This window comes from Notothenia coriiceps, unplaced genomic scaffold (genome assembly GCF_000735185.1).
Source record: "Notothenia coriiceps isolate Sejong01 unplaced genomic scaffold, NC01 NC01_scaffold00037250, whole genome shotgun sequence".
Taxonomy (NCBI): Eukaryota; Metazoa; Chordata; class Actinopteri; order Perciformes; family Nototheniidae; genus Notothenia; species Notothenia coriiceps.
The window spans coordinates 7,073,128-7,097,747 of record NW_011369951.1 but is presented as its reverse complement, the minus strand read 5'-3'; the positions used below and the strand labels follow the sequence as shown (position 1 = coordinate 7,097,747).

The 24,620-nt window shown below is 41.3% G+C and overlaps 2 protein-coding genes across 2 annotated transcripts in view; both read right to left on the bottom strand.

Moving 5' to 3' along the window:
- cemip2 (cell migration inducing hyaluronidase 2) overlaps positions 1 to 14,502 on the bottom strand; it is a 22,440-nt gene extending 7,938 nt beyond the window's left edge. Inside the window, exons 1-7 of the mRNA XM_010796649.1 lie at positions 14,311 to 14,502; positions 10,514 to 10,865; positions 10,250 to 10,390; positions 8,499 to 9,066; positions 2,959 to 3,128; positions 1,933 to 2,124; positions 768 to 937 (exon numbers count right to left, since the gene is read on the bottom strand). Coding sequence (XP_010794951.1) covers positions 768 to 937; positions 1,933 to 2,124; positions 2,959 to 3,128; positions 8,499 to 9,066; positions 10,250 to 10,390; positions 10,514 to 10,847 — 1,575 coding nt within the window. The 5' untranslated portion in view covers positions 10,848 to 10,865; positions 14,311 to 14,502. The remainder of the gene's footprint in view (positions 1 to 767; positions 938 to 1,932; positions 2,125 to 2,958; positions 3,129 to 8,498; positions 9,067 to 10,249; positions 10,391 to 10,513; positions 10,866 to 14,310) is intronic.
- Positions 14,503 to 16,384: 1,882 nt separating this feature from the next.
- Positions 16,385 to 19,739, bottom strand: LOC104966815 (abhydrolase domain containing 17B, depalmitoylase). Its single transcript, XM_010796116.1, has 2 exons — positions 19,527 to 19,739; positions 16,385 to 18,750 (listed from the first exon to the last, which is right to left on the bottom strand). The coding sequence occupies exons 1-2, from the start codon at positions 19,721 to 19,723 to the stop codon at positions 18,531 to 18,533; spliced, it is 417 nt and encodes a 138-aa protein (XP_010794418.1). The 5' UTR covers positions 19,724 to 19,739; the 3' UTR covers positions 16,385 to 18,530.
- Between the last annotated feature and the right edge of the window lie 4,881 nt (positions 19,740 to 24,620).

The following is a 24,620-nucleotide window of genomic DNA, read 5'->3' as shown; positions in this document are numbered from 1 at the left end:
TGTTCTAATCTGTGTCTATGTTGTTGTCAGTGATGTATTGTCTTATCTTTTTTAAATGCGTTTGTCATGTGCTGCAACCCATTTTCCCCTCGGGGACAAATAAACGAATACGAATACAACTTATATACTAACAAAGCACTTATATACTAACAAAGCACTTATATACTAACAAAGCACTTCTATACCAACAAAGCACTTATATACCAACAAAGCACTTCTATACCAACAAAGCACTTCTATACTAACAAAGCACTTCTATACCAACAAAGCACTTATATACCAACAAAGCACTTCTATACCAACAAAGCACTTCTATACTATGAAACCTGATGTACTTATATGATTCTGCTTTCTTCAAGTTTGTATCTTCTTGGTCGAATGCACTTATTGTAAGTTGCTTTGGATAAAAGCGTCAGCTAAATGAAATGTAAAGATGTCTTTAGATGTTAAATAAAATAAACGCTTGAGATGAAGAGGCAAAGAGGAGAAACACTGAGAGAATGAGAAGTATTCTTAATTCAGAAAAACTAGAAGAAAAAAAAAAAATCCCTTTTAATTAAGGAGCACTTAGACATAGAACGAATGATCATTTTAGCTCTCCACTCTGTATGGAAACTGTAAAGCTGATTAGTGCACCAGCTCTTAAATGAGCGTGTAAAGCCATTTTGAAAATTACAGACGTATACCTGTACATTAGCAAATACAGACATATAGTTTATACAAGGGCCGGTGCTATAACATACACAAACACACACACAAAGACACACCTTTATATGGCCTCCGTAGGTGTCGTGGCTGAAGAACTGGCACGCGTTGTTTCCGTAGCACGAGCTTTCCATTTCCCCGTAGATGAGAATGTTTCTGGAGAGCAAACCCACTTCGGCTCGCATGTCGACCCCGTCTAAGATCTCTCCAACGTGGTTATACAGAGGCTTCCCTGGGCACACACACAGGTAGATTCTTGGTCATATGCCAAGACTAACTGACACTTCACAGGAAAATCTGATTATTTAGTATAATTACAAATGTCAATTATTGCATTCCATTTATTTAAAATGAAGCAGATGAAAACTTAAACAAGTAATTTAATTTAGCTGAATAACATAACACAAATTAGCCCTTGATTCTTGTGGAACCTTTCTCATAGACTCAAACCCTTTCAGTAAAATACTTAATGCTCCAATGTGACGTGTTAAAGCAAACAGGAAGTGACATTTAAGCTCAACTAAGGTATTTTATTTCTGGAAACTGTCGGTCACAGGAAGTATGCCAGAAAGCAAACGACTACCCACGCTACAAAACCAACCAACCAAAATAATACAAATGTACTACAGTAAAGCAAAAGTAATCAAATACATATGAACACAAAATAATCAACTGTTGATGATGCAGTGCCCACAGGCTGCAGCTGCCAATGATAACACACAGCGACGCTCCGGTCACGGCAGAAAAACTAAATCTAGGCACACAAACACGCCCTTATCTGCAGGAAGGGAGTTGGCGCTTGTTGTCAACAGAGGAATGACGTTAGGAAATATATTGATGGGGAGATGGACAAAAACTAACTAACAGATTTCTTTGAGAAGTCTTTGGAGAAGCAGAAGAAAAAGGAAGGATGTGACGTCGAGGTGATGTTTCAAAACCACCGTGGTTATTATGAGATGAGGTTATTAAAAAAAACATAAGCTGGCAGCCTCTTTTTAGCCTGCTCTTATCTTATATTGCTGCAACAGCTGAACAGGAAATTATAGGTCTCTGAGGATTAGAAGCAAATCTGATAATCAGATTTATTCTCACATACACACACACACACACACACACACACACACACACACACACACACACACACACACACACACACACACACACACACACACACACACACACACACACACACACACACACACACACACACACACACACCTTCCTCACCTTGTATCCTGACCTGCCTGCTGCTGCAGTGAGAGCAGGGCAACAAGGTAAACTCTTCCGCCTGATGCATGGAGTAGTCTGTGCTGGCAACTACAATCTGATCCCCGGGTTGCCAGGTCTGCTGCACTTCATCCTGCAGGTTCAGCAGCACCTGGTCCACAGCATCCACCTGGAAGCCTGTGATGGGGAAGCCTGGGGAAGATAAGGAAGATAGGAAAACTGAAATCATGTAGGACAGAATTTTGGTGCCTTTTTGATTATATTATAGAATTTCTTTCATAACACATTTCGCGGAAATAATATTACACTAGGATCAGCCCATTCACTTTTAATTCCAATCAAAAGGGTAGGAAACAGAATGGGGATAAAGGAGAAAAAAGGATATTAAAATGTGATTTGTTTCTTCTGCATGCATAGAGAATTCATTTATTTACACTGAATAGAAATGAAGAATATTGCTGCTGAATAGTTTGATAAGCACTGAGAGATTTTGTAAAGCAATGAAAATAAATGATATGAGTGTGTCGAGCAGTTATTAGTCGCAGAGGGCAATATCTCACCAAATAATAGTAAACCACAGTTTGATTACACTCGTTAATTATAATTGTTCACTTGAGAGTTGAGTGACTCACTGACTGTCAAAGTGAATATTATTAGGTGTGCACAAGGATGCCCGCAAAAAAATTAAACAGTGGGTGTTCTAGTAGACCTGGTATTTGTCATAAAGTCATAGTAACAAAACCCCCGTCACCTACTCAGGCACAAGAATGTCTTTCATGTTCAGATGATTGATCTGTTAAGCAGTCGGCCTGCGATAAACCCCATTCTTCAACATGACACACTTCTCCAAACCCTTTACCACTTCAAAGCCAGAGGAACCTGTCCATGTCACTTGGACAGCTTAGTATTATTGTTTATAGCTTAGACTTGCCTCCACAACAGGATATTAGGTTCAACTCAAAAAGATGGACCCTTGCTGGATATTTTTTCTTATGGCTGTTTGAAAAGCTACAATCATAAGCTCACCGGTCTTCCACTCGCTGTAGGCGGTGACGGAGAAGTCAACTCCATCGACGGTGGTGAAGTTGCGCCTTGCCAGAGCTCTTCCTCCTGTGTTGTGGTTTTCATGTTCCTTGACGTCCTCTGAGCATGAAGCGTTTCCTCCACCCACCACCGAGACCAGAGCCCACGCCTGCCTGGAGAGAGCAGAGGGCCAAGGGGGGAGAGCAGAGGGCCAAGGGGGGAGAGCAGAGGGCCAAGGGGAGAGAGCAGAGGGCCAAGGGGAGAGAGCAGAGGGCCAAGGGGAGAGAGCAGAGGGCCAAGGGGAGAGAGCAGAGGGCCAAGGGGAGAGAGCAGAGGGCCAAGGGGAGAGAGCAGAACGTCAATTACAACAACTACTACAAGTACTACAACGTCAATTACAACAACTACTACAAGTACTACAACGCCAATTATTACAAGTACTACAACTCCAATTACTACAAGCACTAAGGCTGCTTGATTATGGCAAAAATCATAATCTAGATTATTTGGGTCAATAATTGATATCACGATTGTTAAAAACGATTATCCATTTACTTTGAAAACATCAATTTATTGGAGAAAAAAATGTGAACAGTATGTTTTTAACAGTTGATTACCCTGAACTTTAAGTATAACTCAACTGAAAAACCAATAAAGAAAATAATGAATAATACAAAAAAATAATAATAATACAAAACAAATCGTTATATTTCGATTACGTTGTTTTCGTAATCGTTGCAAGCCATAATCGTAATTGCGATTAAAATAGGATGAATTGAGCAGCCCTAATACATAGACTAGTTTAACACATCGTCATCAAAGAACAACATATGGACCAGATTCAGGGCTTAAGCTTTGAAACACATTCTTTCTGAATGATGAAAATAATTGTAGTGGAAAGTAAAAGCAAACCAACTGTTAACAGTTATTAAAGGTTTATTATCAAGTCGCTTGGCTCAGCATTTAAATGGCAAATTCACCCTCAGCAGCAGCAGCACTGCAAGGTTTGTGAGAAATAAATCTTATTGCGATTATTTAGAGAGGTTTTGCAATTGTGATGTGATTTACGATGTAAGAGGAAAGAATCATGAAAGCATCCGAATCCTGCTTTTGCTTTAAAGGTTTATCACAATATTAATAATATGTTTTTTAAAGAGGACCCGTAACAAATAAAAATGTAGATAAAATAAGACAGTAGAATAAAGTGAATGGGCTGGGATAACTGGAGCACCATCAAACTTAATTCATCCTTTTAACAAATATTGTTCTCCCTGCAATTTGGATATTGAATTAGTACATCAATAACATTGTGATTCATTGAGCAGCCCTAGTCAACGGTCCCTACTGGTTCTTTGCTGATGTAACTGCAGTCTCGAGTGGAAGCACCAGAAGTAGCGGCCCAGTCTCAGTGATTGAAAATGTAAACAGGACATTCAAATCCAGTGATCGTAATATCTTACAGATGAGACAGCTGGTCCGATAGAGGGTGTGACGGGAACTGCAAAATGTTGAAGTTGAAATAAGTCACTGTTGTATTGCCCTGAAGGCACAGCAAATGTCTGCAGTGATCCTAGCGCAGGTTGGGACGGGGCCGCTGGATATCATGAAATAAATAATACAAAAGGAAAGGGGAAAAAACGAAAAATAGAAAGAGTGTCTCAGAGGATTAAGGGGCCGGGGCGTACCTGCCACATTTCAAACGGAATTCAAATCCAACTCTTTAGTTTTACTCCAAAGCCTCTTTTCTCAATCCATTGCAAACTATCTGATAACGCAGGAATGTGAACAAATGTATAATAAATGATTAAAATGATTAAATGAGAAGGAGAGGCTGGAATCATTTGATCAGAGGAGCTTAAGGGTGTGGGTGGGGAAAGGGATTGGGTGTGCTTTAGAGGGTGTATGACCTAAAGGATGACACGTGTAGCCTTGGAGGTTTTAAATGTCATGTCGTTAGCTTTTAAGGAATAACTCCAAACAAGCCAAAAGACATATTCATGTTCAGTAAACCAAATTCAGCTTTATAATAAATAAGATGTTATCTCCAGTAACACCAGCAACTCACAGCACATTTGAAACATTGGAGAGCTATATTTGGATTATTTAGCCATTAGCTCAATGGGGTTTCACCTGGATAAATAAAGGTTTTGAATTGAATTGAATTTTGAAAGTCTCCCTGAATATTAACAGTAGTCTGCGATGCTATCAACTCCAACAAACCCTGTGTAAATATTGATCTGTTCATAATGATTGCTTTCATTGGCATTACTACAACCTACACACGTCCTCTTGTAGATGAAAGAGCCGCTGTGATGTGATTGGACACCCCACTGACACACAAACAGGATCCATCTGGGCTCCACTTTCACTGCGGCCCAGTGTGTGACGTGTGCAGACACAGCGGTCATTTCACTTTCTTCCTTTCCCCATAAATCCTTGATTTGATGTCCACTTGCATTTTAACAACCTCATTGTTTTACAGGAAATAGCAAACGCAGACCGGCATGATCACGTGTGTTTGAGTTTGAGTGTTTTCCTGAGAGACAAAGATTAAAGGTGGAGAAGGTCAACAGACACGAGGCAGGAGCCAAGCCGTACATGTATCGAGGGCAGGAAGGAGGGTTGATGCTGAGATGAGCTTATATAAAATCAGGGGTATTCGGACTGAAATGTGGCTTAATGGTTATTTAAAATCAATCATAAGTTACTGTATATATCACAAGGGTTATGAAAAGGCACTATGGCTGCACAATTTGGAAAACATACACTGATTGTAATTCATTCGACTGATATTGCAATTGCAAAATATATGCGATATTAGATGTAAAAATTATTCACATTATCATTAATACAAATTCTATAAATGATTATGGCGTAACTTTTTTAAAGGATCTATACCAAACATATAGTTTTCTTTTCAATTGAGTCTGTAGCTGGGACTTCTCTGCAGCTTCACAATACGGTAGGGCTGCACGATATATCGTGTCGTGACGATTTATACGCGATATGGGCATGCGCAATATTCACATCGCAGGACGTTCTTTTTTTTACGTGCGATATTAAGTAGGCAAATTAACTCAAACACGTCATGTTACAATTATTTTGCTGCTGGCTACAAAAGGAAAACTCGCTCGGCTCTCATGTCAGGGGTACTTGAGTGACAGGCTCTGCATGCACAGCAAACCACCAATCACAATCAAATCTCCAAAGCAAACGGACCCCGTGATTAAAGGTAAAAACACTGAATAAAGTCGTTTCATGTGTTTCTCCAGGGCAGTTCGGCGCTGCTAACCGAGCTAGCTCAGCTTGTTGCTCTGATAATTTAAGATCCAGACGTCCGTGACTAAAATCCTTCATCCGGTTAAATATAGTTAGAAAAATACCAATTGTATAGCATTAAAGTTCAAGAAAGGATGGTTTGCGGACAAAAAAAACGGTCTTTTCTTCAATTCCTGTATTTTGTTCATATTGCGATATATATCGCAGGGGGAAAAAATATCACAATATCAGTTTTTTGCAATATCGTGCAGCCCTACAATACGGTAAAGTATTCGGATATTTTCACATATTTAGCCTTTTCCAAATATTGTGCTAACTGAATATTGCGCTTGTCCGTCCTAAAACACACCCAGGTGTTACAGCTAACGCACATTAACAAAAAGCTTGGAACAAACAAGTAACACAAATCAGTTTCAGGTACATTCCCTGCTGTTTGTTCACAACACGCCATAACAGTCATTAAGTCATCGACACTCCATCAAGACGCTCCTAAAGGTCACATGCCTTTACCACCTGACTCTTTCAGGCTAAAACCACTCAGCCTAACATTAAGTGACTTTAACGAGACATTAAACTGCATGCTCTCTCGTAAAATGTGTGCCATGTGTTTCCTCACAACCACAGGCAAATCCACAGAAAGCCTCAAATCCCCACTCCAATAAAAGTGACATGATAAGAAGAGAGTGCCTAATGTTAACTTATTGGTGCACACACACCACAAACACCTCTGAACATACTGTATGCAGGGCTTGGCTGTGTGATCCATCTGAGATTTGTTTAAAGACTTGGCACCCAGCCCGTAGGTGAAATGTGACACTGGAGAATATGGCGTAGCACTTGGCTTTTCAGTCAACCAAGGACAAGACTAGCCCGAGCTACAAATAACTTAGAGAGAAATGCTAAACACTTTAAAATAAATGTTTGAGTGGCGGTAACAGAAGACCTAATGTAACCCTAACCCTAACCCTAACCCTAACCCTATGTAAGGTAAAGTCAGGCTATGTGGATAGGGTGACGCTCAAACCTATAGTATCCGTCAATTTTCATTATAAACATAACATTTCTTGGATCGCCACATTTTGCGCAAATCCTGGAAACTCTTTGACCGTGAGCCCATTATCCTGTACGTGCTTCCTTTTCAGGCAGAACATGATATAGCAAAAACAGGAAGAGAAACAACTTCAAAACAATTCAAGGGAACATTACAAATGAAAAGAGACATAGATGAAAGAGGACATTCTCCAGGGAGGATGGACAGAAACAGAATGCTGCTGCTCTCACTCCATAAAGTGTGGGGTCTTAGGAAGAAAAACACATTAACAGCCTTTATCAGCCCCAGGAGACCAAGAATAAACAAACACTCCCAAACACTAACAAAGACAACACACCATGGAGAACCAACACAGCAGGGGAACAACCCCACTCGCACATATTTGTATACAGACACGCTCGTCAGGGCAACAAAAACTAGAAGTACTATTACTAAAAAAACACCATTAACAAGTCGACACTGGAAAACTAAAACGTTGACTTCAATTGAATGTATTATGTAGACAGATTTTACATTACTGTATTAGGTTAGTTTAAAGCAGGGGTGTCAAATTCAATTTCATCACGGGTTGCACTCAAAGGGCCGGTTGTAACTTTAAGACTATATACAAATACATATATAAATATTTAATATAAAAGTAATGTATTATATTACATCATTGCCTCTGCATTATTATCGGATAGAATAATAACTTCATAACTACGGTAACTAGGTCTGAAAGCAGAAGTCTAGGGCAAATAATTGCAAGTATCTTCAGTGAGAATGTCACAAAATGATTTAAAAAAAAAAAAAAATCCCCAAAAAAAGTGACGATTTAAAAAAAAAGTGACATTTGGAAAAAAAAAGTAAATTTGAGAAAAGGGCAAATTCTGAGAAAAAAGGGATATTTAGAAGAAAAAAAGTCAAATCTGAGAAATAATTCAAATTTGAGATGCATTGTGCTCCATGTATGGGCAACGTGCTTCTGTAAATCTCCATGTAACCGTATAACAAACATATTCTATTCTTTGCAAGCTCTTGTGGGTCCACATAAAATGAAGTCGCGGGCCTTGAGTTTGACACCCCTGGTTTAAAGTAATAATAGTACGTTTAAATATTAGGTTCAACTTAAAATGACTGCTTTCATTAACCTATTACAATTATGTGAAACGTATTGACATTATACACCTAATTAAAAGTCAACGTTTTGATAATAATAATTCATTCAATCTACCTGTATTTGAGATCGTAGACGAAGCTGCTGCCGAGCTTCTCTTCAATGGCCTTCTTAGTTTCGTCCAGAAGACTTTTGACAGCCGAGTCTCCCACAGCCAGCGTGACGATGCGGCCCTCGGGGAGGGTCCGCAGCAACTGGGTGAGCCGCCGGCTGTCATTTCGGGAGTCGTGCGTGTCGTAGCGTTCGCACAGCAGCACAGCAGCCGTGTCCTGGTCCACCACGCGCAGGTTGATGCCTCTGCTGAAGTTTCGCAGGAAGGAGTAACCCCCCGTGTTCAGACCGGAGGCCGGGACACTTCGGGTCAGCAGAGACCAGGACACCCTCTCAGCACCGTGAAGCTCCAGAGTCCCACCGCCCATCACACCTATGAACTTGCGGCCCATGCCGGGCACTGCAGCGACCGCCTTGTCGTCGGAGCGACCCACCAGGGCAACTGTGGCGCGGGAACGGTAGCGACATTTGGGAGCCCCGATGTGAAGGGCTCCACCGTCTTCTATGAGGATGTGGCGGGTCCTCAGGGTGATGTTTTTGGAGCCGTCAGCGTTGTCTGCAAAAACGACCTTACCTGGGAAGAGGCAGAGAAAAACAATATGAGTTATTATATCCAAAAAAGTTAAAGAGTTCAATCAGATGTAAATGTTTGTTTTGTCCTCTCTGGGCTGAGGAGTTGAAATCCTTACTTTACTTGAACGATTGGTCGTTCAGTTTCCAGATTTTTTTATTTTTTTTTTGAAGACTAAGAGCTAAGAGCATACTTTTTTTAATTAAAAACTGTCAGTGGATATTTGATACACAAGTTCTTTAGGTGAAGTTTCATAAAGAATAACTACAGAGTAGAACTTAATATGAAATATAATTTAGACAAATATCCCAGTGCAGTCATGCCTAGAGACTGGAAGGTTTATTGCATCTCCAGAGGACAGACTCTGGCGTGAAAGGACGAACTATGGGTTCTTGTTTTTTGTCTAAGAGGACATAAAGGAGATATTTGTTTTAATGACCTCCATTTATGTTGATCTCTGAAGGACTATGAAAAGCAATGTTTTATTTAAAGGTCACATGTCGTGCTCTTCCGGTTATTACCCGTCCCCTTGTGTGTTATGTAGCTTTTTTAGACACAAACCCTCAAAGTACACCCTGTGACATTTCGCTGTCTCGCAGACCCCACGCAGCAACCAGGAAACGACACCAGTAATCCAGCTCACACTGTCCGCTCCTCGAGCCTCAAAGGGCGGAGCAGCGAGCCCCGCAACGTCCCGCCAACACGGCACCCAGACCCCACGCAGCATTCTCATCTGTTTGTCCTTACTGGTGTCATTTTTCTGGTTGCTAACAAACGCCATTGTAACACATAAACACACATCAGAGCACACTGGGCTCACAGGGAGGGGGGGGGCAGGAGCTCCAACAAGCCGTTTAGGACAGAGAGTGATACATACACATACTATACAGAGATGCTGTATGAGAAACCAATGTGAGTTTGGAACATTGCACAGTATAAATCTATTCTAGTAGACCTCAACAATGGAATTATGATCAGTAGAAATGGCCATGACATGGGATCTTTAAAGAATTGGCTGAAATCAAATGTTTCACCGATGCAAATATATTTTAAATCCCATAAGATTTAGCATTTTGTGTGGATGACACGAAAATAGCGAAGAATCATCAAAAAGCTGAAGCTGAACTCCTAAACAATGTGACTTTATTTAATAAACGTGCGTCCATCAATGCTGCTGCGTGCTCACCTCCTGACTGGATGGTTATTGAATGGAAGGTGGCAGAAGACTCCAGCCTAAACAGATGCCCACTCCTGACGATAACAGCCTTCTCTGGTTGGTGGCCTGGGCTCCAGCTGCTGAGGGACAGGTCGTGGTCCGGACAGTTTTCTGCAAACATGAGCAATCGGTGACAGTGGATATACTTAATTAATCTCCTACGTTAAATTCAGGAGGCCATTGGTAACATAAAGACATAAAAAGAAAAAAAAAACATAACATTTGAATACTGACCATCTAAAATGTCTCCACTTGAGAGACTGAGAACAAGAATGAGGGTGAGGAAGAAAGCCCCGATGGACACTCCGAAGCAGATTAAGCTGTTTTTTTTCTTCTGGAGGTTCTGGTCACGCTCCCTGCGCTGGTTCTCCTCTGACAGGTTGAACGTGGCTCGTCTCTCTGGCGGGGGGCCGAGAGGTTTCATCGGTGGAGGTGGGGGAGCTTTGGCAGGATGTGGCGAGCGCACTGGAGCCACCCGAACGGGGACATAACCCGGGGGCCTCGGGGGGTTTCCATTGGGCGGGGCCACAAAGACCGGGAAGCGGCTGGGGCCATCGCTCGTCGGCATGGTATCCGTGTCTGCTACCTGAGGAGAGGAAGAGGACGATGTGGATCAGGGCTACAAGAATTGGGAGAAAAAAACCTAATTGTTTGTGATATTACAATTGGGATATGATTCACAATATTGGAGGGATTGATCACTTTTTGAAGAGCGTTTGTACCATGAAAATATATTTGATTAGGTCATTAGAAAACGCGGGACATGTCTGCCCACCACAATACCGAATTCAGAATAATACTTACACGTATTTCGCCTGTAAGAAAATACGTATTTAAGTTTGATTAAATGTGAATCCCTAATATGGATTCACTGACGGTGATTCCAAACTATTCGAAAAAAAAAACATCCTCGAAGGTCTATTGCCTATTTGGTAATAACTTCAGATAATAACATTGTTTTAACGGCCTTTTAGGCTGAAGTAATTGGTTTGTTGTCATAAAGAAATTGAAATAACACAAAGTTTAAAGCAGAAACTGTGGGCAAGTAAGCTGGTTGAGTAGTAAAATAAAGTGGATGAGACAAACAAGGAGTTTAACAGAGAAGAGTTCAGACTAAAGATGTCAGGAGGGAGGAAGAAGACCTTCAAGAGAGCATAACGGGACAGTAAAAACCGTAGGGGGTGAAGGATGAAAAGGATGATTCTAGGGAAACAGCAATAACCCTCGGAGCACCTCGCTGCTGGACCTCCAGGTTAAGATCCTGGGTGTGGCTCTTAAACACACTGACTTCAATCAGAACCAGTGGGTGGCTGTTTGGCTCAGGCAGAGTGACATTGACTGCTCCTGTCCACAGAAAAGAAGGAGGTGAATAATGGATCGCAACATTCCTTACACTATGATAACACGGCCAAAACAGATGGCACCAATTACAGTAGAGGAGAGTGCACCAGCCCGATCCATACACACTTTATAATAATACACACTTGGGGGAGGTAGCACACATTGAAGCTATGGACACACACACATAGAAAGGTCAAATGGACAGACACCTGCAAACACGCAGGGGTAGAGGAAATGACACTGCGGGAGAAAAGGCTTAAATGGCACTTTTCTTTAACACTACAGCCTGTAGCACTTTATTAACACTACAGCCTGCTACTACATCAACAACAAGTCAGCAAGTTTTAGATTTCACGTGTTGGATTCTGGCCGCATCACTTGATGAATGAGACAGTTTTACGAGGTTGTTAAAAGTGAGAAACGGCAATAATTGTCTAAAACAGGCTCCTTTAAACCAAAGACACCCTGAGTGAAAGTGATGAGTTTCAGGCTCTAAATTGTCCGAGTGGGTATCAGCGGTTCACAGTCACACGATCCACTGACAGACACACTTGCTATTGTCCATTGTCTTGCCGAGCCAATTTGTCATCATTTTAGCCCAGAGCACAACTAACCTCTTCAACTGATAAACAAAGCAATGTACAATCAAGAGCTGCTCAACAAGGGGCTCAGTGATCTACGCAGTAAGAGCCATGGTCAAGAGCAGCTTGTTCCCACACTTCAACCTGCATCATCCATCACAGTGTCTGTGTCTGAACCAGAAGCTCTTCAGTCTCCATCTCAACCTAAACTGGAATGTCTTTAAGACAGGCGGTCTTTCCTTTAGATGTTCATATTCTCACGGCCTTTGCACTGCTTCAGACGGGAGCCCTGTGATGAGATGACCCCCCCGGACATTAGTCTTTATAAGCGTATCTCAAGCGATGTTTTTATTCACATTCCTGACCATAAAAGAGGGCCTGCTACTAAGTGAACTGTCAGAGCATCAAAGAGTTGTGGACTCACTTACCTTGGGGGTATTCGAATGCTGGAAATGACACTCTAAATCCATATAATTGTGTCCTGGGATTACATTCTTGGAAATGCTTTGTAAGCTCCAAGCCTCACAAAATTATAACAATGGTCGGATGAAGACGCCCCTGCTATTTTACTTTGGATTGAAAAATTGATGTCTATTTTACCATTGAATCACATGTGTTAGGAGGAACTCTTGATGCGCGGGAATCATTCCCAATAGCATTATCAAAGAATGAGACAATTATAGGAGTACATTGAACAGAATAAGAGCTCACAATTGGCACAAGATGGTGACTGCTGCTGCCATTATTTTGTGTCATTGTCTGGTATTGAATCATCTTGTGATTGTTGAGAATAAGAATATTGAACATGAGAATTACACCCGTCAGAAGGCTTCACAGCTGCTCTGCTTCAACATAAGCAAGGGTGCACTTATTGCCTCCCTCACTCTCATATTTCTCTGATTTCCGAGCTACTGAATCTCAAACAGATGTGGGGGAAACACTGGAGTCAAAGCGGGACAGACCATCCCGTTCCTTTGGTGTAAACCATATAGTTTGGCAGTGTAACAAAACGTTAAGCCACGTGTTCACTTTATTAACACAAAACTGTAGCTGACACAGCGCTGTCACAACAACACAAACACACTTACAGTACAGTAGTAAGTGAGCATTGATTGAGGGAGAATCATCTCACTTATGTTAATTAATGGTTATTGTTTTGGCCCTCCAATTTTCTTAACGATATATAAACACTATATTTTTAAGGGTCCCCTCGGGGTACTTTATAGCCAGTGATGGGAGAAGTACTCAGATCCTTTACTTGAGTAAAAGTATTAGCATCAAAATATACTTAAAGTACAAATGTACTCGTGCTGCACAATGGCCTATTTCAGAATAATATAAAGTAAAGATGAATTATCAGCTGAATGTATTTCAAGTATCAAAATTAAAATAACTTGTTAAGCATAATGGATCTTTTCATAGTATTATATTGTTATGTTTATTATATGTTCATGTTTTTATATATGCCAAATAATGTCAGTATTGTAGTTTGTCAATGTGGACCAAATGTAGATACTATAAAATACTGTGTAGATAGTAATACTGTACTGCAATATACCTTATCAGCATATAATGTGTTTTACATGTACAAAGTAACTGTGAGTGTTAAATAGATGTAAAAAGTACAATATTTGCCTCTGAAATGTAGTGGAGTAGAAGTATAAAGAAGCATTCAATGGAACTAAAAGTAAAGTAGAAACATGTCAAAATAGTACAACAGTACTTCAGTAAATGTACTTAGTTACTTTCCACCGCTGTCTATACTCTATAGCACACTTATCACTACAAAAAAGCGAAAGGATAACACATGAACAGAAGGTTAAGTTAGAGATATTAAAACAGATGTTGGTTCTGATAAAAGTGGCTTTTCTCCACTTTGACAGTCAAGGTAACTTAATCGTTGAGAAACGTAACGTTGGCAACGCACCGTTTACAACTGTTAACCGTTAGCATGGACACACAAAAAACAACTGGCACGTTTTAGTAACGTAATAACCCGAATACAGAGCCTGTTTACTATATAAAAAGCAAACCTATATTTAAAGTGTTCCCCGGTGAGTCCTCCTCCACCCCCAGCGTTGACAGACAGACACAATGTCCGGGACGTACCGTGGGTGAGACTGCTCCTCTCCCGCTCTGTCCATTCGCTCTCTGCCGAGCCTTTAGAAACGCTGACCCGGTGGTGGAGAGACAAATAAGTTCTCAAGTCTTCTTTCCTTGTCCCTTTCTTTATAGTGTCTCTTCACATGGTGTTTTTTCTGCTGATGGGCTGTCGTCCGTCCGTCGCTCAGCCCCTCTGTCCCACCGAGAGAAACCAGGCGCGGCTTGGAGGGAGGAAGTGATGATGCGTTCATTGCTCGTCGGGCAAAAACAGTGATGAGCCCTTGAGATGCATGAGATTGAGAATTCATGATAAGTATTATAAATGATCAGTGGTGGAAAAGATATTCAAGGTACCAATGCCACACTGCAAAATATTAAAAATTATATTTTGTGTAAATATTGTCTTTATTTTTCTTATATATTTGTATTTTGTGTATATACTGTCTGTTTTTTTAAAATATTTTGTTATAAAAGTACTATACTATACTTTCTTACTTACTTTCTGTGTCTTGTTAAACTCACCATTTACATCAAAGCAACTTCCTCATATTTGCAAACCTACTTGGTAACAAAACAGATTCTGTTTCTGAAGTAAAAGTGCGAATGGTAGGCTACTTAAGTAGAAGTATTTAAGTACGATTAGGAAAATGTATTTAAAGGGTAGGCTAAGGAGTACAAATACTCATTGCTTTAAAAAAACATTTTAAAGCAAAAGCAGTACATCTTCACATTCAAGAAGCTGGAACTGTGAAATATTTTTTAACAAAAAGCTTCTTCGCAAAGTTGTTGCCAACTAATTTTCTCATAATCCTCTAATCTAATGATTACTCCTCTTATCATGAGATGACTCCTGTGATAATATGCCAGCAAATGTCAACACGTCTAGTTTCCACACTGAAAGTTTGACAGTGATTTTCAGTAAATTGTGAGTGCATGGTAACAGAAAAAGTTAATTCATGGACAAGCGTACTTGTAACTCTGAAGCTGAAACACCCACTGGCTGTGTTTCGTTTTTTCATGTGATCAAGCCAACAATGAAGTCATATTATGTGAAATTAGTGTGTCTATCCCACATTTAAAAGGCTTTCTAAGAAGGAATGAATGAAATCCGAGGAGTCTTTGAACGCTTCACCACGACCACGAACTGAAGAGGAGGGGCTTAAACCTGAGCCACACTGCCGCCTGCTGGTTGTGTAGAGATGTATACTTTCAATGCAGTACCACTACTACTACTATTACACGAAATACAGATTTCTACAATAATAAACACAGATAATGTCACAAATACAGAATGGTTTTGCAGTGTCAGAGAAAAATTGGCATAAGCACCAAAACATTTAAACTGCAGGATTGTTGCCACTTCCTTTCTTTTAAACTCTGTAATCTCACAATTGTCTCGTCCTTTTTTTGCTTTAAAATATCTTTGCGGGAAATACAAAATATGCCCCAGAAGCACATGTTGCTGATGATAACCATAGACTGTATATATAGATAACACACAAGCTCATTTACATTATCTTAACTCAGATGGTGCAGTATTATGCACAACATACAGGAGTAACACATAGCCTTCATCCTCATATTAACTTACTTTAATCAAAAAAGGTAATATATTGTTTTATATGGAGGGCTGTTGTGTTGGATTCATTCATTAGGAATCACTCACTTACTCAATTATGCAAAAAGCACAACACAGAAAACCCACTTTAACACATTTAAAGATATTATTAGGACAAGAGAAATAAGAGTTTCTCTGAGACCTCAAACACATAGTAATGCCTGGGAAAGAGTTATTAAACCATCTTAGTTATTGTCATTGACAGAAAATACAAACCTGCTTTGTTTCGGTTCAGCCAAATGACATCTCTGCTATAATGAGGGCAATCTTAAATCCTGAGAAGATGCGCCGTTTCCCATAATTCAAGGTCAAATCACTTTTGGAGGAAGATTCGTACTGCTGTATTGTATGATGTCTTGTGAAAGAGCATGATATCACCTGTTACACGGCATCTCCAAAATACAATCCTGAAATAAAGAAACTTAAAAAGTTCCCCCCAAGAATAAACAGTTCAGTCAGAAATTGTGTTGCTTCTCAAATACCATTTTATTTTCTCTATCCACGTTATTACTTTATTAATATTGTTATTACATATATGTTCCTTTGTATTGAAATATGATATACAAAATTAATCAAATCAGAGATGACTTTAGTCAAAGTGACCTGTACAAAGGTTTTCTGAAAGCCAAAAGGATGGCCTAACTTGGTCTCATAAAGAGTTAGAGAATTAAGAATAATGAATAATGACAGCGGAAAGAAATGATGAAAGCTTGTGAAAGACAAAGAAATCAAAATGACGAGTACAAATATTATTTACAAAGTTAAAATCAAACAAAAAGCATAACCTTGTTTATAAGACAAATTAGTTGTGAAAAAAAAAGTTTCGTAACAGATCAACATCAAGCCATTTTGACTTCCTCTTTAACATAAGTGAGCAGACCTGAAGTTTACAGTAGCACCCATTTGCTCATTGATGAATTGTCTAACACAAACAGTATTTGACCCAGGCTAGTGTAATGCAGGTAAAAAAAAATACCCATAAAAACAAGTTATTGAGAGCTCTTATTAACTCAGTTTGTCACGCAGACTGAAAAAAATAAAGAAAAACTAGCCATTCTTGGCATGCAGTAGCACTTTGACATTTGCTTTTCAGGGTCTCAAAGGAGCCATCAGCGGCCGATTCTTTGTTTTAGCAGCTCAGCATTAAAGGGCAAATGAATGGACAACAATGGATCCAGAACTACCATGCAGACAACAGGACAAAAACAAACCGTCCATGATGGAGGCCTTTAATGCTGAGCCACTTACCCATTGTCTGTTCATTTTAAGCTTCTCAATAACTTAAAACGCAACATTATAATGTTTAACAACTTCCTGAAGTAACAATAAATCTACACCAGCTGCGTTAATAATGTGCACCATTCAGTCATGATTGGCATTAGTGGTATAATTCTTGAATAGAGCACAGACTGCTGTCACAGTAGTTAACATAGTCGTATCTTGTAAAAAAAAAAAAAAAAAAAGAGAACTTAAAGATCTGATTCAGGTACATAAGATCTGTAATAATAACTACATACATTATTTCACTTTATCTTCTCACCCAAAGACAGAAGAAACACTGTCAACACTGGGTTTCATATTAGCTACTATATAAAGGGGAATATTGTCATTTCCAAAGAGGTGTCAGATAGTTTCTACATGTATCTGTCCAGCATTTTATGTTCTGAAACATGTATCTACTACAGCGTAGCGGTAATAAACCTACAGCAGCAATGCTTCTGAGTTTACCTTGAAGAAGTAACTGTGGCAATGTTTCCAAAGGACAGAGTGGCAGGAAATAACCGCCATTGGTACACAGCCCGATTCTTTTAACCGAATACATGAACTGCATCATATTTTTTTAGATTTTAAGTCATTAAATTCCCCCAATTAAGACCTAACGGAGAAGTACGAACTGAATACAGCTAACCGAGCTTTTGAGATGTTTCTAGATGAATTTTGTACACATTTCTGTGTGTCCAACTCTCTGCTATATATTATACTAAACATTTGGCAACACTGGCACACAGCTAGATAATGTCAGTTCGTGTTGTACACCAGTGACAGCTGATACGTGCAAAAATCATGTATAATATAAAAAAATATAATAAACAGTAATCCAAAAAAGGAAATACACGGTGACTGCAGAGTGGAGGGCCGAACCCCAGAGTCAGATGGAGCTCGGCTGGGTTGGAGAGTCTAGTCCAGTTCTACGGCCTCAACATCCCTCCATAAAGGAACAGTGGGCCATGTCTTTCTTAAAAGGCAGCAACAAAATGTGACACTCTCTCTTACTGCATGTACACTCAGAATATCGTCTGTGCATTCTTTCATTCTCACACACAGGATGTGCAAATTGCAACATAAAAAAACAATTTTTTAAAGCAAAACAAAAACTGATGGGTTGTAAGTTCACAGCTGCAGCATGTGGAGTGGACGGTACTGAAAGGCTCTTTGCCCCTTTGACAAAAGGGAGCTTCAAGTGGGCGAGACGCTCGATAATGAGAGAAGACTGCCACCAACTCTTCAGATTACACAGACTAACACCACTTCTACCTGCATCACAACAAAGAAAACATTGTACCCTTCTCCATCTATTCTTCCCTCGCCGCCCTCCTTTCCAGTTTCTCTACAAGTTGACCAGCTCGTGTGCAACAAACTGTTTGAGTCTCTCCAGGTATTGTCCGTAGAGCTCCACGTCGTTGTGTCCGGCGCCCTCCACCCACAGCGGCTCCACGGGGCGCTGACAGCGCTCGTACAGCGCCAGGCCGTGGGAGAAGTCGATGACTTCGTCCTCCGTGCCATGGATCACCAGCACTGGGGACGTCACCTTGGAGATCTTGTCGATGCTTCGGAGTAAAAAGAAATAGAAAACAAAGTTAGGGAGTGTTGTTAAAAATACAGGCACTCAGAAAAAAGTAAGACCTGGGTCAAAGGTAAGAATGGAGAAACCAGCTCGAGTGCGCTAGAATTTGAAAGTACACAACCGAAAAAAATCTACCCCTTCCTTCAGACTTCCTTACAGAGCCCCTCCTCCAACACACACGAACGCGCACATGACCAATGAGGGCACGAGATAAGTTTGTGCACAGATGGAAGGCTGACAGGCAGGTAGGCCATCCAGTTATTTTAGCCGGGCCGGCTCAGATGATTGGTCGTGCTTTTTACAGTACTATGGCTTCCACAGATGACATTTTTGTATGGATTTATTGTCAAAGCATTTAATGTATTCATTGCTATCGGGATGTTAAGAGCATTCCATGGAATATAACAAAAAGTGTTTCTGAAGTGAATTACCTACCCTACCTTTAAGTAAATGTAATCAACAAAATCAAAAGAGAAATACAAATGTTGAAATTTCACTGAAAGAAGGAACAAGCAGAGCGAGTTTGGCCACCGACCACCAGAGGGAGCTACAGGAAATATCTTTAAAGCATCTCACTCAGAACACTCCCTTTATTGATTAGAAACATCTAAATGTAATTGTTTGCAAGCTTGTGTGTGTTTCTCTCTCTTATGCAAATACGTTCATGAAATACTGTATTTCTAAAAGCATGAGCTTGTCATGCGCCTTTCTGTGCAGGATTGTCGTGCAGGAGCCATCTGTCTCATGCAGTGCACTCACTTTGGGAAGGCGTCGAAGCAGTAGGTCTTCTTGGTGTCGGGGAAGGCCACTCTCATGCCGGAGGTGAGCGGGGAGTGGAGGATGACGGCGGCGCTCTCGTAGCGAGAGGCCAGGTCCACAGAGGGCACGGTGCCAATACTCTGGCCGTACACGATCACGTGTTCGGGCCGGATGCCATACCTGAGAGAGGATGACATTTAGTATCTGAATATTACACGTTTGCACATCATGTACAGGATCATTTACACGACTAAAAGCCAGATATGTTTAGTTACATCCTGCTTGCTTCACCAGACACTGGCATGTGTTCAGCTGGCAAAGTAGAACAGGAAATATTTTGGAATCGACAAGTTGAAAGCTGATTTTATTAGTTACACACAAGGTCTTCTTTTTACCGCTTTCATGGAAAATACCCTCACACTGCCAACTAATCCTCCATTGTTCCCCCATGATGCTTCACACACACACACCAACACCTGTGTGCTAACTGAGACTGACTCATACTCGGCTGAGAAGTCGCGCCGCAGTGACTCAGTGATTATAAGACCTCCTAAAACAAGTACACAGAGATGGGGAAACAGCCATGGCTCAGTGGCCGTCCGAACACAGAGGACCACCTCCTGCAGACTCGTGACTCAAAGGGAATCTAGAGCACGACTAAGGAAGAAAACAACAGATTGAGGTTGAAGGAGGAATAATACCAAGACATTCCACAGCTGATTATGGAGAACGTGACCTAGCAAGAAGCAGTCAGCTGACGACCTGAACCAGTCGGAGAACACTGCAGCCCTGTCTTAGTTTATCCTGTAGTACACAGCCACGAGCAGCCCCACTACAACCCTGCTCTACTCCATTATTACGATTAGGAGCACTACCATTACAGGCTTAAGCCTCTGCACTCCTGTAAATCACAGTGATGAACAATGAATGAGCACCAAAATATGACACGGCTCTGCACTGCTGGGAGGAATTATTATAATTAGGAACTCCATAAAAATAACCTTTGTAGAGAATCAATCTGTAATGCAGCACTTCTGCTATGAATGGGCGATGAACATGGAAGCACAGGGTTAGGGTTGTGTGTCAGTTGTGTACACACTCTGCACTGACACAGTCATTAGCAGGAATATTGGAACAGTTTACCGTCGTCGTGTCAGCTGGCCGAGCAGAGTATAAATAGGGGTGAACATACTGGCAGGGCAGAGAGAAGTGTTACTACAGACCGCTGTGGTGGTGAGAGCAACATTAACTCTCAAGGCTGGCTGACGGTATTATATACGCACCGGACTGAAAGCTATCTCTATCATTCAGCATCATGTTGCTGTTTAAGGGAGGTGAGGGACAGAGAGGACGAGAACAAGATGTCAAGGTCAAGTCAAATCGCCCTGCCTGATCCTAGAGAGAAGCAGCTTCTGACAAATCTGACAAAAATCTGCAAGTTAATTTCCTCGCTTCTTTCATAACATTCCTTGTTCAATGCAACGTTAATGATTTGTCATTAAGCCTAACATCACTGTTAATCCAGATCCCACTTTATGCGATTATTAGAACGGCTGTTTCTCTGATCCTAAAAAAGCTCAGGCGTTCTAAGCTTTGATCATAATCTTTTATACTAAGAACTCACTGAAGGCAAAATGTACTAAGGAGCGCCAAGAATGACCTAAACTCCTGACTTGTTGAGCAGACAAGTTAGATTAGCACATATACCTGGTTCATACAAATATTTTTTTAAAAAGTGAGAATTCAACCTTTCAAAATCTAAAGTAGGGAGTTTGTTGTTGCCAGGGTTAAGCTAAGCTAACAGAAAACAAAATGTAAGCCATGTAATAACATTATTTGAAGGCGATAGACTTCAAGAGCGGTGAACTCTCATATGAAAGGAAGCCAGACAAATAGCAGAACGCTTGCAAAATGACTGAACCATATTGCGATTCAAATTAAATGTTGGTTAATCGTGCAGCCCGAGAGATAACAGCCACGGTTTAAATAGGTTTCTAATATTAAGTGCGACCGGGGAAGATTAAGGTACATCTCTTTGTATAAAATGGTTGCTTCTCCCTTTAAATACATGTTCACAGTATTGGATTAGAAGATTTCTGAATGTGTTTATGAAGTAACTTCACAATAATCCTGAGGAGCACATCGCAATGCCTTCAGGCGTAACCGCATTAAAAGATGTAGCTTTCTTGTCTGTTAGCGGCAGTCTGTTATTTGGTTACTGTTATGAACAGCTTTATCTGTTTAGCCTTCAACCTCTTTTGCTATCATATTTTACTCGTGCTTATCTCCTTTTGTTTACACTTATCTAGTCAATGTTCTTTTCCATATCAGGCCACAAAAGCATGGTCAATCCTAACACACACAAACAGTCACCACACGGATGTCACAACCACGTCAAACTGGTCTAATGTCAATACAGAGAGGGTGAAGTGAAGCCGTTTGATAGCTTAGTCATCAGGGGAAGGGATATGAGATACTGCAACACACTTTAGCATGGTTTACTTCCATCTTTACACCAAACCAACAGGGGGCAAGTAGGAGTGTTTGCCTAGAGGACACAAGTTATTAATACAATCTATAATGCAAGGCTTGACCCTGTGACCTCCTGCGAACAACAAGGTCACCTCAACCTCTAACCCGTCCTGATGTCTTGGCACATTCAGGAAAAAGGAGGACATTTCTAGATCTGCAGCTGCACGTAAGACCGGGGCTCTGACAGGCTTTAACCAACCCAAGTCCACACAACACACAACTAACCCGGCCAACACAAGCATGCCATTTACTCCATTGCACTTCAGCTTGAATACACTCAGAGAGCCATAGCCAGCCAGCCATGCTCCATGGTTACGGCCCTCCCCCGACCCTTTATCAATTTAGTCTCCCGACACAAATCCAATGTATTATGCATCACATCCTCCAAGTCGTCGCCCTGTTCTGTCTCCGGCTCACCTCTTGCTCCCTGAACACTGGAAACATGCTCATCCCTTAGAAGTCACTATGAATAATATATATTTTAAAGATAATCTGAACATATGTAGAGGCATTTTTAACAGATTAAAGCACCATCTGCGCTACATAGAGGGGATTCCTTCACTGGAGCGTTCCTATGATCCGTTACTGCTTGGCACCTTTCTCCTTCAGGCTCTGCCAGTGCTCAGATTTGTCTTGAAAATTAATAAATGTTGAGATCTTAAAGCCAACACATGAAATGAACCCGTGAGTGAATTATATATTAAGATATGCGAGCAACAAGTATGTGGTCTGCAACATCACTAAGCCCTGTTGCCAAGGATAGTCAGGTGAGCGATTACACTCCACCCGACACACTTAACGCACACAGCACTCTTTCTTTTCTTTCGCCACACAAAGCCTGATATTTCAAGTGCTGTATGTGGATGCACACACATGGTGGGTAGCCTGTGTTCATTCATGTTTGTTAGAATTTCTCACCCACTAGGAAAAGTGAAGGTGCTTTGATGAGGATCATTGAGCAAGAAGTGTTTTTTTGATCGATGAGTAAAAAAAAAAAAACCTGTTTGAAAGCTCATTGGTTAAGGGTTGCTAGGCTACTGTCATTATTAGACAAGCAGGATTGATTGCTGCCCCGCCTTCATCTCAGAGGGAAAATAAAATAATACAGTGCCATTCATCCCACACGCACACACACACACACACACACACACACACCCCCACACAGACACACACAGGGGAAGGCTGTCAGCTAGGTCACTTCAGTCTTAAGTCAACTACCATATTTTTTAAAGTTGATTCTCTACAACAAATAGTAATCTGACTCATAAGTAAGTCGTGAGTGTGGATGATAGCCTACCGTGTGAAAACACATGACTCAATACATTTGATGAGTACACTCTCTTGCTAGGTGAGAGCGGGATGCCTCATCCACTGTGGTTAAACAAAAGCGCAGTGAAGGAAGTGTGTGGTGTTGTGTTTTGTGCCTGGTTTCGACTGTTAGCACAGCGTGACAGCAGGCGTGCCCTCGTGTCATCAAAGACTGTGTAGTGTAAAGCGAAAGACCGCGACTCAAGTGTCCAACACTCAAGAGAAGGAGGTGCTCCTGACTGCTGAAATCAGGCGGAGGAAAGAGACACAGAAAGCCAAAGCAGAGCCGGAAAGACAGCCTGGTTCGTCAAATATGAAAAAGGATCCGTACCCAGAAGTGGAGAGGCACACTCTTCTTCCAGAATGTGCGTCTGATCTAACATGAGAGACTCTCACGAGGGATGGTAGGCAGCTGGGCAGACTATCTGAGGCGTGGCATGAGAGGCTTTTGATGGAGATAATAACACATCTAGTGGATTCATGCTGGCCAGGGTCTAAAGGCTGGGTGTACTCCTCTTTCTATCTCAAGACACCCAATTAAGCATTCTGTCACAGCTTTTACGGCATCAGACACACCACAGAGCAGAGCCACCGAGGCAGATAACTACATGATCCTAGGGGCCTTATTAACACTAAGCTTTGGAAGGGCAAATACTTAGACTTATTCAAAATTATACCATGTATTTCTGCAGTCAATAACGGGTGTTCTTCAATCTAGACTACGCTGCTTGGGAGACACATGTCTTCGAGTCACGGACCCTACAACGGCGGCGTGCGTTGCCGCGCTTTCAACGCTTCTGCCCATTCACTTTGAATGGGGTGAACGTCACGATTGCGCCGAACTGCATGGTGGGAGCAAGCGTAGCTTCCTCTCGCGGTGCTCGCTGCAAAAGCAGAGCGAATGTTCTACTTTTGCCGCCTTGACGAAGGCGTCAGCCAAACGTAATCATATGCCAGTACGAAAGCTCTAGCCATATCAAACCGCGTGCTTGTGGTGTCTGGGGCGGATGTGATGGTATGTTGGAGTTCAGTTTGATTGGTGTGATGTCCGGTATTGGGAGCTTCGTGTGTACTGGCCCCATATGATTCGTACGTATTCTGGGACGTCGTCACCCCGCCGCCGGCAACTCCGCGAGTCACACGGGCCGCGGCAAAAGTAGACATTGCTCTGCTTTTGCAGCGGATCCCACAGCCGAGAGAATGCTACGCTTTTGCATCCACCATGCCAGCTTCGGCGACCGATAGATTCGGTGA

Coding starts and splice junctions, on each gene's coding strand:
- LOC104966815 (XM_010796116.1), bottom strand. CDS start 19,723: ATGTCATCCTCTCTCAGGTATGGCATCCGGCCCGAACACGTGATCGTG. Junction 18,751..19,526: donor TGCTTCGACGCCTTCCCAAA/GTGAGTGCACTG, acceptor TTTACTCCGAAG/CATCGACAAGATCTCCAAGG.